This window comes from Glycine max, chromosome 6 (genome assembly GCF_000004515.6).
Source record: "Glycine max cultivar Williams 82 chromosome 6, Glycine_max_v4.0, whole genome shotgun sequence".
In the NCBI taxonomy this organism is placed as follows: Eukaryota; Viridiplantae; Streptophyta; class Magnoliopsida; order Fabales; family Fabaceae; genus Glycine; species Glycine max.
The window spans coordinates 12992841-13012084 of NC_038242.2; the positions used below are offsets into that span (position 1 = coordinate 12992841).

Genomic DNA, 19244 nt, shown 5'->3' on the forward strand with positions numbered 1-19244 from the left:
CTAATGGCAGAAACATACATCATTCAGAAGTTTAAAACAAGAAAAAAAGAAATTATTCTTTCTTTTTTAAAATTCTCAGAAATTTAAAATTCTAAGAAATTTTAAATTCTAAGAATTTCAAATACTTCAATTGAAATTTTTTTATTTTCAAAATTTTATGTTTGTATTAAAAAAATTAAAATTATGAAGGTGAAAGAAAATGAATGCAAAGAGAAGAGAAGATATTATTGATGTGCTTTCAAAGAGAAGGATATTGATACGACATGGGGGATCACAGGGAAACCAAGGACATGACGGTGTACACCATCACACTTGATCACAACATTCAGTCAACGGCACAAGATATGACCCAGGCCCTCCGCGCCGACGAACACCTTCGTCAACATGACCCAGGCCCTCTGTGCTGGCAAGCACATCTGCCGTGTGATAGGCAATGACGACTACTCCCGTAACTAGCAGGTACAATTCTACATATCCCTTACGCCTGCATTCGATCGACGCTCCGCAAACTCAGAAGGTGTTTCTTAAAAAAGAGGATCATCGACATGAAGGAAGAGTCGCAAGTTTGAAAACGAGATTTTGAGAACTTTCAGGTGAAAGAGAAAATGAAGATTATAAAGAAAATACGCAAATATTTTGAAAAGTTCTACTATCAAGAAGAGAATTTCAATCTCTCACCTTTTAAAAAAAAATTAAAATTCCACATTTTTAGTTGTTTAAAATTTTATTTTAAAATTTCAAAAATTTAAATTTTTCATAAAAAAACAACATCCAAACAATGAATTTTAGATTAAAGAAATTTAAATTTTTTAATAAATTATTTTTCTCAGTTAAAATTCTCTATGCATTCTTAATGAATTTCATACTCAGTTGAAAGAACACAATCAACACTAACACAATTTTCATTAAATATTGATAATCATATAAAAGACACTAAATCATGTGTCGCGCTCCTTATTTAGTATAACCAATATAAAATTTACTAAAAAAAGTACAGAAAAAAAAAAACACACTATCAAACAAAATATCACATTTAACAAATTTTGCTAGTGGTGAAGGGAGACGAGAGAGGTGGGAAGTGGTGGGTTCCAGTAACCATTAACAACTAACATTTGTAAAAAATAAATAAATAATAAAGTAAGAAACACCGTATCATCAAACAAAATATCACAATGAATAATAAAGTAAGAAACACCGTATCATCAAACAAAATATCACAATGAATAATAAAGTAAGAAACACCGTATCATCAAACAAAATATCAGAATGAGTTGCCATCCCATTTCTGGCCTATGGACTATAAATTACAGTCCATAAAATATCCACGATTAAAGAAATGACGACTTTCTAATCCTCTATTCCGTATCAACAGTTTCAGTTTCATAAAATATCACAACAGTTTCAGGCTTTCAGCCTTCATAAAACAGACGCTAGTCAAAGGCAACATCACTATGCATAACTTCCGTCAGTCATGTTGGGTGAACTCCAACAAATAGAAGGGGAATTTTCTGCTCTGGCTGTAACATTTATCACGCTTACATGAAAAGGGAAATGTATTTTACATTCTGAACTACATAAAAGTCAGGGAGATGTTAGCTATAAGACAGTACAGGGGAAGCAAAGAAGAGAAATGATCGCTTGCATATAGATGATTTATTTTAATCTAATTTTAATTTGATTCTACAAATGCATATACCATGAAAAGCAACCCCTTTAGCGCCTATGATTGTAGAAGGCCTTCTCTCTGTATGGATTATGGCCTACTTGAGGAAAGTATGAATTAATTGATGGAAGATAAGAACTTGGAGCTAAAACTTTTTGACTAACTGTAGCCAAAAAATCAAGGGAAGGCTGAGGTGCAACATGAGGCTGTATGGAAGGAGGATTTTGATGAAGGTGAAAATTAATTGATGATAGATAAGAACTTGGAGTTAAAACTTTTTGACTAACTGTGGCCAAAAAATCTTGGGAAGTTTGATGTGCAACACGAGGCTGTATGGAAGGAGGATTTTGATGAAGGTGTGAATTAATTGATGGAAGACAAGGACATGGAGCTAAAACTTTTTTACTAACTGTGGCAAAAAAATCTTGGGAAGTTTGAGGTGCAACATGAGGCTTTATGGAAGGTGGGTTATAAGGATGTCCAAAAGCTCCTGCATTTAAGGAAAAATGAGAAGTTGTCCCTGGATTCACCTTAACATTGGTACTAGAAATAGGAACAGGAAGTTGATAGGAAACAGGGGAAGTCACAGAAGAAATAGGTTGGTAGGAAATGGTGGAAGTCGCAGAAGTAAGCACATTACGCACAGATTCATCAAGAGCTTGCTGCATCCAACCCGCACTCTGGGGTGGCCCTGTTCCTTGCAAGCCTTGAACAATTTTTTTTCCACTAGGTATCCGAACCTGATTTTCCTCTAACCTCCTCTTTTTTGGTGGATGCGGATTTCCCAAAATAGGGAGGTTATTCTTATTTTGAACTATGTGGCTAGTAACCCCAACTTCCAGAGTAGAAGCAGTATTTTTTTCAAACAAAACGTCCATCAAATTATTTCCCTGGATCTGACCATTTCGAAACTGCATAAGGTAGTCAAGAGATTTATGGATACATCCATAGATTGAATTTAACTTTCTTTCGAACTGCTCTAGCAACATTTTGGGACCGGTCTATGAAATCTTCAACCTGTTCAACAAAACATCATCAACATAAATTGGAACTACATAGGTTAATATCCAACTACACTAGGGGTTGGTGGAAATGAATTTAATTACACTCATTGAGTAAGAGCATTTCCATGATTTTAAAATCCACGACCCTTCATATAAGCTGGCACAAAATCCTTTCTGCCAAAGATTTTCAACTGATGCTAGCTGCAGTAGGAATGAAATTAAATTACTAAATGACCATGTTTCAATGAAATTGACTTGAAAAACACATTTCACACTATTATATACCTAAAACAAAAGATTAAAATTGAAATTATCAACTAAGGTTATCAAGCCATTAATAATGTTAAGTTTCATGCCAGATGGAAAAAGATGAAAAGAGAAGCTTTGAAGAATATTCTAAACGTGAGCACGATACATTCACTAATCCTCCATGTATACTTTAAAATGACTGGAAAGCCACAACTCTTTCCTTTGTTTGGGAGCACAACATGTAACCATTATCTTATCAAAGAGACCATATAATAATAGAACATATTCCTCAACACTCCCCCAAGCAATCAGTTTGTTATGAGTACACTTAAACCACACCTTGAAAGACAACTTTTCAATATGAAGTATCTTCAAACCCATGCAGGAATCAGGCATGTTATGATAAGGATGAAGATCAGTAAGTGGACCCAAAAGAACTGCTAGGCAATCATGAGTCAAATAGGCCTAGGATTTGGAAAGTTTATTCTAGAAGAACTAGAGAGTGAGGTGCTGACTTGGCTGAGAGAAGAATGGTATAGAGGGGTAGTTACATGAATTGGTGGGTTACAGTTATTAATAGACTGAGTGCAGAATAGTAGGATACTTTTTGAGGATTCCATTTTATCATTATAGATGGAGAGCACTAGCTCTCTGTAGGAGCCTCTTAGAATTTTAGTTTTGGGCCTTACTCAACCCTACTTGTAAGGTGAGGGTTGCCTCTCACATTTATACTCTATCTTAGCACTATCTCTAGCAGGAGTGGGACTTGGTTTTTCCCAAAAGAGCCTATCTCTCTGGCAGTAGGAGTCTAACTCCTAACATAGATTGCCCAATTTAAAGAATAATTAATTCCACACTATATTCTGCGATTTTCTAAGATATTCAAAAGGTGTTTTCCAGATATGCCAAGATATTCTGGAGCAAAAAACAAAAATATGCTAGGATATTCTAAATACTCTTGACATATTCAAATAAGAACCAAAATTTTTACACAACTTGGAGGCTAAAAAAGACTGCATTTTAGCAACAAAATGCATGTCAGCTAAAAATATAACTAATCAGAAATTTAACAGAAGAGTAAATACAACAGCATAAGATAGTGAAGACAAACCAGAGAGTTAATGATCAAATGTTAGGGATCCAAGAAAACTCTTCTCAAATGACAACATGACAATCACCAGCAACGAACATGAAAAAATTACTATCCTAATCAAGAATCAAGATTAGGACCCATCGGATGTTACCTCTCTGATCTTATGTTTAAAACTTAAGATTATAGGGTTAGATGGAAAATAAGGGAAATTAAAGCTTTGAATATCATCATAAATATGACTAACCCTTTTATTCATAAAGGTAGACTAGGGAACCAAGGTAGTTACATCACAATTTAAATCATGTCTTAGAATTTACGTTTGTACCTAACTTTACAAAACAAGTCTAAAAGGTAAGAGTTGTCCCTCACTTATATACACTATTTTGGCCTTATCACTAGTCGATGTGGGACTAAACTACCACCCTTGAGGCTGCAATTAAGGCAGCAGCCAAAGAGGCCATAACTAAGACGGGTTAGGGGAGACCGCAATTAAGGTGACTTTCCAACATCATGAATCATAAATCATATCGAAGATTAAGAGACAATGAAAAATAGCTTGAAATATATCATATAAATTATGTGGATGGCTCAATGTAATAGTTTTAAACTCCAAAATGACAAAATAACTTAAGCATAAGCCTGACAAAACAAAATCATTACTGAGTGTTTGAAACCTCTTTCAAAATACTGAAAAGCAATGGAACAGCCAAATAAAGTCCGTAGAATGCTGAGTCAGTGACAATGTGAAAATCCTATTTCAAAAGAATAAATATAGCATCAAAATAATCAAAAAAGGTATGTTCAGTCATGCTCCTTCAATTTCGTTGATGAGAGATGGAGATGGAGACAGAAAAAGAAAATAAAAAAACAATGAATTGTTGAATTGTGTGATCTGTATTGGTTGACATGGAATCACACCAATTCATCCATGTATTATGAGATTCGAAGAAATTTTCAATTCATCACATGATACGAATTGATGGCTAGACAAAGTTATCAAACCATGCAATTCAAATCACAAATTGTAAGATTCTAGTAACTGAGATGAGACAACACTTGTGACCTTTACTTTGGGTGCAGAACAAGTAACTGCTATCTTATATAATGAGACAGGTAATAATAGAACATAAATACAGAAAATTATAGAAATTACCTTAACTAAAAGAGTAATGAAAAGCATAGCCAACGACTCTTTGTTCTGTTTCCCATAGTTGAAATAAGTTTCAACAACCTTAGCAACATATGCAGGATTATCTCCCTCTGGAACACACATTTTAGACATAAACACCATATTTAAGTTGCAAAAGTCAATTCAAAAAAGTGAAAGACATGATAACAAAAACTTCATAACACGGCTAGTTCCTTTCCTCCCTAAAGCAAAACACTATACATTGGAAATTCAACACTAAAGATCATGCAAGGTAGATAGCAAGACATCTACTACAACTACAAGCATTATGTATTTTTACCAATAGCCACCACCACTCTTCTTTCTCTTTTTTTCTTTATTAAAATTATAAGTTAGTTCATATTTAATTTGAAACTATGTTTCCAGTCTTCTAAGCAAAAAAACAGACCTCCAACTGCCCAATATTTTCAAGACAGATCCTGGCCATATATAGATATCAGCTATATAGCTGTTCAATCATTCATAACAATTTTAACTTTCTGTGCTTCCAAGTTCCATGTCATATCTTGTTGCAATTTAAAGATAGTGCTACTGTTAAAATAAGAAATACAAAGGGATAATTAACTGAAAACCGTGTGTTTGAATGCACAGCGGATGCATGTTTATTTAGGTTGATTACATTAATTATACATAAATAGAGGATATTTTGTTTCCTCTAAATCAAGATTATGTGCCTATAAACTGCTATTATTAATAGAATCAAAATATTATATTTTAATTTTCAACACTCCCCCTCTAGTTTAAGCTTACTAAGCTCTCAGCTTGTTACAAGAAAATAATTTATTCCCAACAAATAAATAGAAAACATAAAAGATTGAGCTGCACCAAAAAACAATAGTTTGAGAAGCAACTCAGGGATGCTGGAGCAGCTAGAGAGAATTGCTAGAAAAGAAATATCTTTGCAAGATAGATGGAATGATCATCAACGAGAGAAAATTTATGCCAAGCAAAGCAAGGTTCGTTCTTCTTTACCACATTTGGAAACTTCAAACCAATAATGTTGGAGAAAAAAATTATTTAAACTTGAAACTAAGTCTACTATGCATCTAGGACATAATCAGAACTAGTGCAACTGGGACATAGACAGGGCCAGTGCACGCCATTTCACGGGAAGCAAATACCGAGCAGAAACGTGAAATAATGGTACCTGAAACACTGTAACAAAGGGAGCACTGTCAAACAAACTCGGATGGAGACGAAACTTTCAGGGTAAAGTCACGTTATTTGGACTTCAACGCTTGCACTGCTGTGTAGATCGGTGAGAGTGACCCAGATCCAGTGGATGGTTGCCGAAAAAGTTGTCGCTGACCAAAGAAGCTAGAAAGTTTGTTGGAATGCGAAAACAGGTCGCCAAAAAAAAGGCAACGAGGAAAAGGGTCTACCAGGGGCAGTGGGTCCCTGGTGAGGCATGATTTTTGTAACACCTCTGTCAGGCTCTAGATACCATGTTAAAATAGGAAAAAACAGAGGAATAATGGACTGAAAATTGTGTTGAGTACTCGGCGGATGCGTATTTATATGGGCTAATTACATAAATAGAGGATATTCAACTTCCTCTATACTTGCACAGTTTTTAATTCTTCCGGGAGAAAGTCATTGATTGAAAAAATTATTGTTGACCAAGATCAAGCCAAATAAATTAAACATAATTATATCCACACACAAATTCGGGCACGAACACTGAACACAACACTGACATGGATACTCCAACACAGCTAATGTAAAAAATATAGGACACTACTACACCAATATTTCAATAAATGAAGTTAAATATAGGCAACTTAACAAAAGGTCTAAAATGATGATCGATATATGTATATTCTTGTGTATTCACCTTTGTACGATAATGCACCTCATAAAAACATACTAAAAATATTCATATAATATTTTAAGTTGAATTCTCTAAATGTTTGAATATAAATAATCTTTCATAATACTAGACTCCTTGAAACGTCCATCCATATGGAAGTGTTAGCTTAAGTGTCCAAACCATATAGAAGTGTTGGTTCAAGTTTCCAAACAAATAAAAATATTTCTTTCAAGTGGACACCTGATGAGGAGTGTCCAACTCCAGCTTGTATCATTAGTTGTGACAAGTATTGAAGAGTATTTGGTTAAGGGTTAACTTGTATAAGTTGTATTACTCCAGTATTGGACCTAGATTATTAGTATAAATACGTATTATGAGTTAGTATCTAACAAACAATTTATCAAAAATACTCTTTGTTTCAACATCCCAAATATTCATAAACACAGCTCTATAGAACAAAAGGATTACAATAAGATTCAACTCAAAATTATTTATTGGTAGCAGAAACTTTACCTTTGAGTAAAATAGAGAATGGAGGTAATATAGGAGGATTGCGAGTCTGCATTAAAAACAAAAAATAGATTTACATAAATAGGAAAATAAAACAATAATCAAAGCATCCTTAAACTTAAAGTGCTATTTGGGAATTATATAATCATTTTAGCATCAAAATCGAGACTCAAAATATCCAGATTATTTTTATCCAAGCAAGAATTGTTCTTACCACGCAAAATTTTAACATTCCCAATAAATGGTTAAATTCCATAATATCATTGAATAGAAGAAAAATAAAAGTAGTTTGGGATAGTGTTTGGGACCCACGAGAGAGAAATGGGAAATTGATAGAAATAAAGGAAATGAAGAATTGTATTGCTTGATTGAGAATAAGAGAGACTTCTTGTCCAAGGGTTTCCCTTTCCCACATGGTTCCTCTTTATTACCAACTTTTTTATTCTCTGAATGAATCTATTCCTTCTTATTTCCCCTGTTTATTTAACAATTGTCCCATAAACTAATTGCTCTAACTATTCATAACTATTTTAGACAATTAATTATACACTTAACATAAAAAAATAGCAATGGATTTTGTTTATATTTTATTATATAAGAACATAAAAAAATATTGATGTAAAATATGCGAATCAAAATTATCAAACATTCATAATACTTCTCATATTCTTCAAAATACTAAGATAATTCCCTTAACAAAAAAACTTCCCTACCTTACAAATTAAATATATTTGATGTCCATTTCTTGATCTGTTAGAATGAGGGGAAGCTAGAAGAACAGTTAGTTAGAGGGGGTTCATGTGATAAATAAGTAGTAGGATGTAATGGAAGGCAATTCATTCTGTATTGTTAGCATTTGAGAATTGAGCAGGTGCTTAATTGTGGAAGGGGAAACCCTTTGTGGAAGGGAGACCCTTGGAGGAGATCCCACTCTTATTTTATGTTCTTTTCTTTCAATTAATAACATTTTTTTCCTTTTCTCTATTTTAATTTGGGTTCCCAACAGACCAACATGCCAGAACCAAATTCCAGGGAGAAGAAACCGCTGGATACAAAATTGAGGGAAAGGAAACTGCCAGATTTCTTATAGAGAGCAAAATGGATGGTTCAGGGCTATTACTTGAAACGGACCATTGATCATGGACATCATTCAAGGTTGTTTGGCATTTCCAACTTCGAAGATTAAGAAAATGTTGCATCACAATCAATGAATTATTTGTGATGAAGGGTGCAAGTGCCACCCTCTAGAGTGCTGACAGAATTACACAGCTTAAACAGATGCTGCAAAAGTTGCTCAAGAACTATGAAATTGATCTCCAGGAAGGAGTAGAAGCACAAGCGGAACAAGCGCTTGCATCAAAATCAACTGTGCAGCAAAATGAAGGCGCTATAATGTCCATAGAAGTATTTGCTATATTTTTTACCTTTCAGATTCCAACATTGAGGACTAGGTTGAAATTCAAGGGGGGTGGTAATGTGGTATTTTTAGGATAAAGGAGAAGGGGGAAAAGTTAGAATGTTAGTTTGTCAGTTAGTTACTTAGAGGAGGTTAGTGTGATAAATAAATAGAAGGATGTAAGGGAAGGGGATTCATTCTGTATGGTTAGCATTTGGGAATTGAACAAGTGCTCAACTATGAAAGAATAAACCCTTTTTGAAGAGGAAACCCTAAGAGGAGAGTACTATCTCCTTTGTTCTGTTTTTAACAGTCAGGAAATACAAACAATCTTTCTTTAGTATTCTCTATTTTCGGATCTGGGTCCCTAACACAGCTCAATGAAAAGCAATTTCACAACCAACTCCAATTCTATTATAAAATGTAATGTTTCCAAAATGATGCGTGCAGCAGTGCACCAACCAAATATTTAAAATGTTTAATACCTGCAAATGAAAAGCGACAAATGATACAATAGAAAAAGAACTCAAAGTTGAATCTTTGGGAGAGTTGATATCATGCACTTTTGCCCAGGATTTCATCTACAATAGGCAGAAATTACATAAGCATGAAAACTAGTTTTAACAATTAATCAGTTAACAGTTTATTTCGCACTTAAAACAGAGAGTAAATCTTGTGCATTATTAATGAGCCCATCAACAAAGAAATATGTGGAAAAATCAGATTTTAATGAAATGAATGAAACCCACTCAAAACTTTAATTGTTAATTCTGGTAGCTTTCTGAGAAATTTAGTTAAACAATTAATCCATACAATATGTCATTCCTTCCATATTCTTCTAAGGCACACCCTTTAGGAGCTATAGATCAGTTATAATGAAAGTTTTCAATTCCTATTATAGATTGGCAATACACAAGGCTTCTCAATTGCTATTGTTGAATTATTAACTAAAAAGAATCCTACATTTACCTCATGGATGTGATAATTTATCAAAATTTCAAGATTGCTAGTAATTTTCTATCCACTTTGTTTTCATTTGAATCATTTCAAATTTATTTTAAATGAAAACACTAACTCAGGAAAAAGGCAAATATGAGCAGTAAAATGCAACCTATACTTGAATATTAAAATAAAACATGCATCATGATACTTAAATTCTTTAAAATGTCATCAAAAGAACAAAAATATTTCAAATTACCAGAAAACATAGCTTTCGAAATCTTTCATCTATGTCAGAAATTGCACGGATAATATGGGATTTATTAATGCCATCCCTATTATCAACTGATAAATCACATTCAATACCCGTTCCACTATCAGTAACTTTTATAATCGGTACCCTGGCACTAAATATTAACTGTAAACCAGTAACATGTCCTTTACCTGCAATACATAAATCATTGGCATTATATTTCTAACAAGATCATCAAAACTTCAGAAAATATCAACATGTCAAAGATAATGAATCAATTCCAACATGTCTCAATCATTTTCATCAAGATCATAATAAAGATAGTGGCAAAAAAATATTTTTCTATCTTAAGTCCTTTAAAACCATGTTAAAACCAATTAAAACCATGTTGGTCAATTAAGATTCTTATTTAAAACCAAACATTGTCAGTATAAACATTATCCACTCAGGATAATACTATAAACTAATAGGGCCCAGGCCCATGGGTTAGAAATATAAGAAACAGAGCCTATTCAAGGACATGAGAGACCTAGGGGACTAAAGGTTTATACTAGGAGAAAGGGAGGTGTACAAGTGGGAAGTTAGTTTTTTGGAGTTAATAGCAGAAAATTTGTTAGAGGAGTCACGTATCCAGTAGCTCTTAAGGTGGGTTTGTTGCGAGAAGGGGCTCTAAGCTCTGGGAATCACTGTCAAAATCCTTCCTGGAGAAATGAAATAACACTGTTATTGGTGTTGGTGTTCTCATTCTCTTCGAACTATTTTTTGTGATTTACTGTTTGTGTTTTAAATTTGATTTCCTATCATAAATAATAATTTATTTCCACACATTACAAGATAGAATTCATAGAAGTAAATCATACTAAAAATGGAATCAGATCATGCCATTTTTAAGAATAAGATTTTCACCTGGGAAAAACATATATTACAGTGTTCAACACTTAGTAGGAAAAAGCTTAGCTGTTGTTGCAGTGTTTAGCATGTTAAATTTGATAGCTCAAGGGTTCAAGTCATGCCAAAATGTAGATTAATTATGCCCTAGTTTATGGTTACCACATAAAAAGTTATCAACACATTATCATACAATATAGTTAAATTACAGATATGGTACTACGGTATGATGGGCTTCCAGCAAAATGCCATTTTATGGTTATAGAGTTGAGGTTTTGCCATCGATGCCTATAGAAGGTACTTTTTCTATAGCAATTATGGTTGTGACTGAGGATATGGTGGAAAAGTGGCAGTTACTCAACTCTTTTGTGAGCAGGAAAAAAGAATATTTTCTGACTGTTCATAGACCATTCAACGTGCATCAAACAAAGTGTGAACATGAGAACTCCAAAGGTACTCACATCTTCTGCAAACTCAAATCCAACAGTGAAATAAGAACCATTTGATCAAACACCTCCACTTTCTCCAGCAAAGGACACTGCTCTGGTAAACAACAGTTTTGGTTTTCTCAGGTGAACTCTTTGTCAAAATCCCTGTTTCATTTTTTCATTCTCTTCCTCCACATTTTCCATCTCAGTTTTCTTCTCCTCTCTCTCTCTATTTTTCTATATTCTCTGAGATTCTCTTAATCTTCTATTTTGAGTCTCTCTCACTTCCCATGCTTTCTAAGTCTCTCTCTATTCCTCTCTGTTCTGAGTCTGTTCAGTGGTTCTCATTTTTCTGTTTTTCTAATAATGGCTAATCAACACCTACGATCATCACAGATACAGACTTCAATGGATGCTGCTGGATACCAGACATAGCAGAAAATGAAAGACAACAGAGAATGCCAGTTCAAACAGACCACCTATTTGAAGAGTTTACTCTAGGCATAGGCATAGAGTGCAATAACTGGCATGAGGTAGCTATTTTAGGAGTATGGCAGTTATATATTATGTCCGTAATTAGTATAGAGTGCAATAACTACCTTGGGATTATGGCAATTATCATATCAGTAATTTTCACAATGTAGAGTGCAACAATATATGGCAGTTTTAAGGATGTTTTACATTTTAGAATTTAGGAAGTAGAGAGGCAAATTTTCATGCATGTATTCTGATGCTCACGGCAGAAAGTATCTTGTAAGACATTCTATAGGAAATTTATGCTCTGGATTATCCCTGGTGCAGTATTTACTAAACAAAATCAGTGTTATAATTGTTTAATTTTATCAGCTGATTGGAATGACCCAAGGTGGAAATATTACCAGTATACCTTTTACACATACAAAGTATACATAATTTTTAATATAGCTGCCAGCCTGCCACGCTTTTGCTATAACCTACCAGTTCATTCGCCATATTTTTATGGTGAATGTTTGGTCTCCCGCCATCCATCATTGATTACATTGTTGTCATATCTATACTACATCTACATATTGCCACTTTCATATATTTATGATCTTAGAGAAGCTGATGGTTTTTCTCACAAATAATTTTATCTGCTACTATCATTGCACCTCTAAGATGCATTGAGATTCCCATATATGCCAAAACATTCTATACCGACAAGCCACAGCAGCCTTGCCACCATTTAATTAATGGTTCGGGATACAATACAAGCCACGTGATTCATTTCCCACACTCAAAAAGATTAGCAGAAGAACAAAAAATTGATTTATGGTGAAAAGAAACTTACTTTGAATTGACTGTAATTTCTTATTAAACCTGTAAAGGGCTGAAATCTTCTTCTGCCGAGAAACTTCAATTGAATTATTGAAATTGAGAGATAAGTCAATATCACTTTTTCCATCAAACATATCCATTACAAATGATCCATACTCCTCCACAACAGGGGAGCCATCACCATTCCCTAATAAAAAAAGATTAAACAAAAGCACCTGTTAAAAAGGGAATAAGCTAAAATATGAACTAAAATTGAAACAGTGTCCAACAACAGAAGAACAGGAGATGAATGATGATACACCAGAAGTGATAAAAGAAGGTCTAAAAGGTTTTTGGTTTTGAAACATGGGGATTTTCTTTTTTGGGGAAAAAGGGATTGATATAATACAAATATATTTTAACTATCTGTTTCAGAAAATAATTGGTAATGCCGAAATAATTAATGTGCAAGAAACATCAATTTAACCGTTCTCTGACATTCTTGAATATTAAACTCCGATGCAAAAAATGCTTCTTTACCAAAAGAAATGTCTACAATAAGAATGCATAAACAGAACAAATGAGTCCAAATTAATCAAAATGGAAGAGAAATCATGGCCATAGGATGATTGATAATTGCCTTTCAAACTTTGTTTTTGTGGGCAATTATTCCTTCTTATTAGTGCATTTTGTGTAAATACTTGTGTTTGTGAATAAAAGTGTAATAAACTGTTATTAGAAAATAAAAATAGAATTTTTCATGTTTTTGTGTGAGAAAGTTGTTACAAAGGCTCATTTGTAGAAAAGCTACAGGAGGAGTTGAAGATCCAATTTCGCTACAATGAGAAGATTTCGCCACAGCAAAATAGGACCAAGTGAAGAAATGTGAAGATTTCCCCACAGAGAATCCTATCCTGAAGAACAAGTGCAATTAGTGGAAATTCGGCATGGCAAAAAGAGGTTCAGAAGGAGGAAGATTCAGTGGAAGTGTCCATAGCAGAAAAAAATAACAACACAACTGGGCAGCTTCTATACAAGGACTTGTAACACACAGATTAGGGACCTTTTTTTGTTATTTTTTTCATTTCACTTTTGTAGGAAATAAGATCCAGAACCACGTTCTCTCATTTTTCTCTTCCATTCTCCATCATTGTTCTTCATCATTCATTCATGGATTCCACTGCAATGTTCAACTAAACCATTTGTTGCTGGAATAAACGAAGTATTCTTCAGAGTATGTGACTGAAATTCTTCTTCTCTTCTCAATTCACAATCCTTTTCTACTTCTATGCTTCATGATTATGCTTAGGCTTGATCAACCTAAACTAATGGAATTGAATTGTGTTGGAAAACAGGTTTGATTCTAGATCAGAAGTAGGAATGTGTATGAATCTATTGCTAGGAATAGATTAGGTTTGTGCATTGCAAAGACTCTCTGAACTTGTTCTAATTTCTAAGTTAGGTTACCTAAGGGATTAGGAATCTAATTTAGGGATTAAGGTCAATTACCTAAGGAATTAGGATTTGATTACATGAGAATGAGTCTTGGTCACTTGAATTTGAGATTGAGATTGAGAGATTCGGTCATAAACAATTAATGATACTGAGTTTGATCCAGCAACATCGCTCTCCATTGTTTTCCCCTGTTTTTGCGCTCATTCTGTTTTGAAAACCCACAAACAATTTACTTTCACGATAGCGATTTGTGGTTTCGCTACAGCAAAAGCTTTTATTTGAAAAACTGAAAATATTGTTATTTCACCACAGCGAATTGACAACTCACTGCAGCAAAACTGCTTCCAGATTCTGTTTTCCTTTTATTTTAGATAAAATTCATTTTTCAATTACCTAAATAATATACAAGTCTCTGTGGATACGATAACTCAATACTTTGTTTCTTTACTACAGTTAGATTAGGTTCACTTGCCTACACATAGTGTCTAATGCACAGAACAATGATCCAAAGAAAAAGAACTACTTAGCTTTTGATTGAGTTGCTTCTATAGTAAAAAATACTGAATGAGGGGAAACAGAACTCTACAACTATAGTTTTCAATCTCGGATAACAGTGAGTAGTGGGCAACCACAGAGATGCTATAGGGGGATAACACATAGTTGGATGCAGGGAGGGATCCAAAAATCTATTGAAGGGGGACTGAATTCTTTTTCTTAGTTGGATGGCCACTATTAGCTATTCTGATTTTTTTTTTATAAAGATTAAATTTTTTTTTTATACAATATACATATAAAAATGCTAGAAAACTAAAAAAAATAAATCAAAATTCACGACATATTCATAATTAGCAATAAAAAGCCTTAGGTCTTAAGTAAAACATACAAATAAATAGCAACAAAAGTAAAGGAAACCAAAAAAATTCCAAAGACATGTTTATATTCAAATTCAAATACAAGACATCTTAGACATTCAATAAAAAGTAAGGGTGGGTAATGCACAGAAAAGGAAAAGGGAAGGTTAAGGGTTCAAAGTTCATACCAGATAAAAGAATGGATGGTGGGTATCACCAAAAATACTGCAGAAGATGGGTGGGTGTTGATCACACAAAAGTGAAAAGGGTGGACGGGTATTAGCACAGTGTGGGTGACGAACAGTAGAGAGAAGCATGGGAGACTAAATCTAATTAGGGTTTTTTAAGATTGATAGCAATACACTCTTTTAAACATTTCTTTATTATTTGCTAAAATTTATTGGCAATCAAAAAATTGTGAAGGTCCCACTCTTATTTAATGAGTCTCGATTCTGGATTTTGTAGTTATCAATAGATTTTAATCAATAGTAGAATGTGTTCCAAAGAAAGTGTTAGAGAGTATGTTGCCAGCAATTATTTTTTTAATTCTATAAAGGGAGAGGGAAATCTCAACTTTGACCTTAAAATGCCCCCCAAAAGAAAGTTGTTTCAAAGGGAAAAATGAGTTTGCAAAATGCCTCACTAGTGTTGCAGAAGGCCACTACTGCATCCACAAGGACCACAACGGCCTTTATTGAAAATGAGCCGCTATGGAAACTTTACAGCAGCCAATGGCCATTACACACTGCTATGAAGCTATAGCACACTATTTTTTTATCAGCAAATGCTAGTTGTTAGTTTTTGTTAGTAGAGCATTCAAACCCACGACCTCTCTCCCTTCTCTTCTCCCTTCACCACCAAGCCAACAAGCTATAGCCTACTATCTATTGATAACTATGTCTACAACAAGTAAAAGAATTGGAAACTAAATAATTAGTGCCATTACATCCAATCATGTGGGCATCTTGCTCATTTACATTCTCATCAATGCAATTTTTCAGTATAATTTATTTTCAGGAAGAATGGAACAAAAGATTACCATATATTTCCTTTGTCATCGTATTGAAGATGTGAACCAAATCTCTTCTATTGTCATAATCAAGTGGTGTTGGACACTGTCTGATAAAGGTATCACAAAGGAGTCTGTCTAGATCAATGACATGTGCAGAAGAGAAGTTAATCTTGGCTAATATGTCTGACTCAAGCTTCTTTGCCATCTTAATAAGGTCTGGCATAGCAGATAAAGAATTAAGTCATTACTTCAACAATTAATGCAGTATTTGCCCATATATTTGAAACACAAATAATAAATATAGGGGAATAAAGCATCATGAAAAAGTAATTTCTTCAATCCTTTGATTCTGTCTAAAACAAGTGGGGAGAGAAAAAGAAAGGAGAAGATTTAAATGATTCTTACTGAACTTTTAATTTTTTTTCTATCAATAGTAAAAGGAAACAGAACATGATAATGGTAGAATACATTCTCTGCATGCGCACACACAAAGGATATGACCAAGCCCAAAATCAAGGGATGCTTGACAGTGTAGTTCTGATGGGTAAAGGAAGAACAGTATGACTATTTGGTTGAAGAAAACGTTTTCTATTTTCATTTTTAATTACAAAAATTTCACCTTGTTGGCAATTTGTTTTCTATTTTCAGAAGTTTGTATAGGAAATAGTAAAGAACAGAAAATGAAAACAATAAAAAGTTGTTTTTTACTGTTTCTCATACAAACTTATGAAAACCAAAAACAAAGTGAAAACAAGGTGGCATTTGTATAATAAAAAATGAAACCTGAGAAAACAACAAACATTTTCTCAAACTAAATGGCCCCTAAAATTGTTGTTTCTAAATAAGTATTCTCTAATTCGATAGCCTTTTAAAACAATAAAAAAAAATATCGATTGATAGAAATTTAATGTCCTAACTTAATGTTTGTTTTTATAAACGTAATATACTTTTTGAATTTAAAAAAATTCCTATTATCCTTTTTCTCCAAGACCCAACTTTCAAACAGATACAAGGCGATAGGTTTGAAAAGGCGTTACGTTCAGTTGAGAGCCAATCCTTTGTTAGTGTACAATTCAGTTAAACACGCACTTGAAAGTGGGATTCAAGTAAAACAAACACACACAAAGATTCCTGCAGTTGGCACCACAACCACGCGCATGCAAGTCATCCCTCTCTTGTATCCTCTTCTTCTCATTTCATATCCCACTTTCGAATTTGGGTTTAACTGAATGCTACATTCACAAAGGATTGAAGCTCAACTGAACGTAATAACAATTCAAACCCGTTGCCTTGTATCTGCTTGGAAGTTGGGTCATGGAGAGAAAGGAAACGAGGATAATTTTTTTAGATTATATATTATGTTTATAAAAACAAACAAAAAGTTAGGACATTAAATTCATGCCTGGCCGGAGCATAACACATACCTTTGTATACTGCTCCAAAACCTATTGGTGTCTGTGAGATTATGTTTGATATTATTCCTGATATTGTATTTATTATTAGAATATTCTATTTCCTATTAATCAGTAATTGATTGATCTTGTAATCAATATTGATTTTCTTTTCCATATTATAAATAGCATGAGGTGTGGTCTACATTGACACACAACATTACACAGTAAAACACTGTCATAGTGTCAATCCTAATTTCTCCCCAATCCTTTGTGAGTGTAGCACTCAATTAAACATGCATTCGCAAGTGGGATTCAAGTAAAACAAACACACACAAAGGTTACTGCAGTTTGCACCATAACCACCCGCAAGTCATCCCTCCCTTGTATCCTCTTCTTCTCATTTCATATCCCACTTTCGAATGTGTGTTTAACTGAATGCTAAATCACCAAGGATTGGCGCTCAACTGAAGTAATGCCTATTCAAACCCGCTGCCATGTATCATTTTGGAAGTTGGGTCTTAGAGAGAAAGTAAACGAGGACAATTTTTTAAAAATTAAAAAAGTATATTATTATGTTTATAATAACAAACAAAAAGTCAGGACATTGACGAAACACATCCCATTGTATACTGGTCCAAGTCCAAAACCTATTGGTGTCAACCCTAATTCTCCCCAAGAATAAAACTACTTAAAATGAAATGATACCAATTACTAACGCCCTTTCAATTTCCCCAATGACTACCTAACATGGTTTTAAACTGTCGAAAGTGCGCAACTGCAGTTAAAACCATGATGATAACCACCAATTCCATTCAATTTTACTGTCTCATAAAAATAAAAAATAAAAAACAGCATCACCACCCTTCCATTCCCCAATCTCAATCCCTACACACGTCCAAAGTCAAATTTATTTTTTAAGAAAAAATAAAACAATCTCGGTGAGTATAGTTTTTCGAGACACAAAGAACAAAGAAATCACAAAAGTGAAGTGAAATTGCTCACCGCTAAAGCTATCCTCCGACTCCATTTTCACCTCTCGAAACCTGGCCATTCAAGAAGAAAGGAATTGCTTCCTCAGCATGAAACATGGCAACAAAATAAACAACTGATATAACCTAAGCATGGAAGACGGAATGAAAAAACGTGATGTGGATTTTGTAGAGAATGCGAGATTGAGATGAATGAATGGAGTTACGTAATTGTAGGTATAGGGAGAGAGAATCTTACCAAGAGAGGAAGCGGTGTGCAGAGAGAGGGCAAAGAGGCTTAAAGTGAAAAAAATGATTTTCTCTTTCTGACCTTCCTTTTGGCGAATTTTGCTTCGGGCACCAGTACATCCAGCAAAATTTTGAAAATGTCCATTATACCCCTGTCTTATAAGTAGGCCCATCGTTCTTCATTTTGCATCTAAGCTTCTTTCCATTTTTCGTTCACCATCATCATTCCATTCGTTTCGTGAGAGGTTATTCCGAGAGTTTATCGGTCGTTGTTGTGTCCTCTTTGGTGGTTGGTCGGCAAGTGGTGGTCGTGACGATGGCTGGTTTGATCGACGAAGGTAAAGTGTTATTTTTTTTGTAATACAGAAGGATTGGTAATCCATAAGTTAAATTAATTTTACAGATTGATAATCCATAAAGTTAATTGAAATTACAAATTGATAATTCGTATAAAATATATAGATTCTCAATTCGTATGCTTCATACGTGTTGTTTTTAATTTAAATGTTTTTTAAAATTTATTTAATTTTTTAGTTAGAAAAATTATAATTGATAATTATAAAAATTTTAAATAGAAAGTAATATTTAGGGTTCAAAAATTTATACATAATTTTTTTA

At 33.7% G+C, this 19244-nt stretch overlaps 1 protein-coding gene across 3 annotated transcripts; it reads right to left on the reverse strand.

Moving 5' to 3' along the window:
- Positions 1–1249: 1249 nt before the first annotated feature.
- LOC100779083 (protein HESO1) lies at positions 1250–18752 on the reverse strand. 3 transcript variants are annotated; one of them, XM_026128900.2, is made up of 10 exons: positions 18637–18752; positions 18412–18452; positions 16043–16231; positions 12732–12905; positions 10113–10297; positions 9400–9495; positions 7522–7567; positions 5163–5269; positions 2792–2868; positions 1250–2680 (listed from the first exon to the last, which is right to left on the reverse strand). In XM_026128900.2, the coding sequence occupies exons 1-10, from the start codon at positions 18744–18746 to the stop codon at positions 2665–2667; spliced, it is 1041 nt and encodes a 346-aa protein (XP_025984685.1). In that variant the 5' UTR covers positions 18747–18752; the 3' UTR covers positions 1250–2664. The 3 variants fall into 3 exon arrangements, with proteins under 3 accessions (XP_025984685.1, XP_025984684.1, XP_025984687.2); XM_026128899.2 differs by having other exon boundaries at positions 2770–2868; XM_026128902.2 differs by lacking the exon at positions 16043–16231 and having other exon boundaries at positions 2770–2868; positions 18637–18726.
- Between the last annotated feature and the right edge of the window lie 492 nt (positions 18753–19244).

Bases quoted from the DNA above. Each gene is read 5' to 3' on its own strand.
- LOC100779083 (XM_026128899.2), bottom strand. From the start codon at position 18,746: ATGTACTGGTGCCCGAAGCAAAATTCGCCAAAAGGAAGGTCAGAAAGA. The intron at 12,906-16,042 runs GTAATCTTTTGT...TTTTTTTATTAG, and splicing joins GATGACAAAGGAAATATATG to GGAATGGTGATGGCTCCCCT. The intron at 10,298-12,731 runs GTAAGTTTCTTT...TATGTATTGCAG, and splicing joins GAAATTACAGTCAATTCAAA to GTAAAGGACATGTTACTGGT.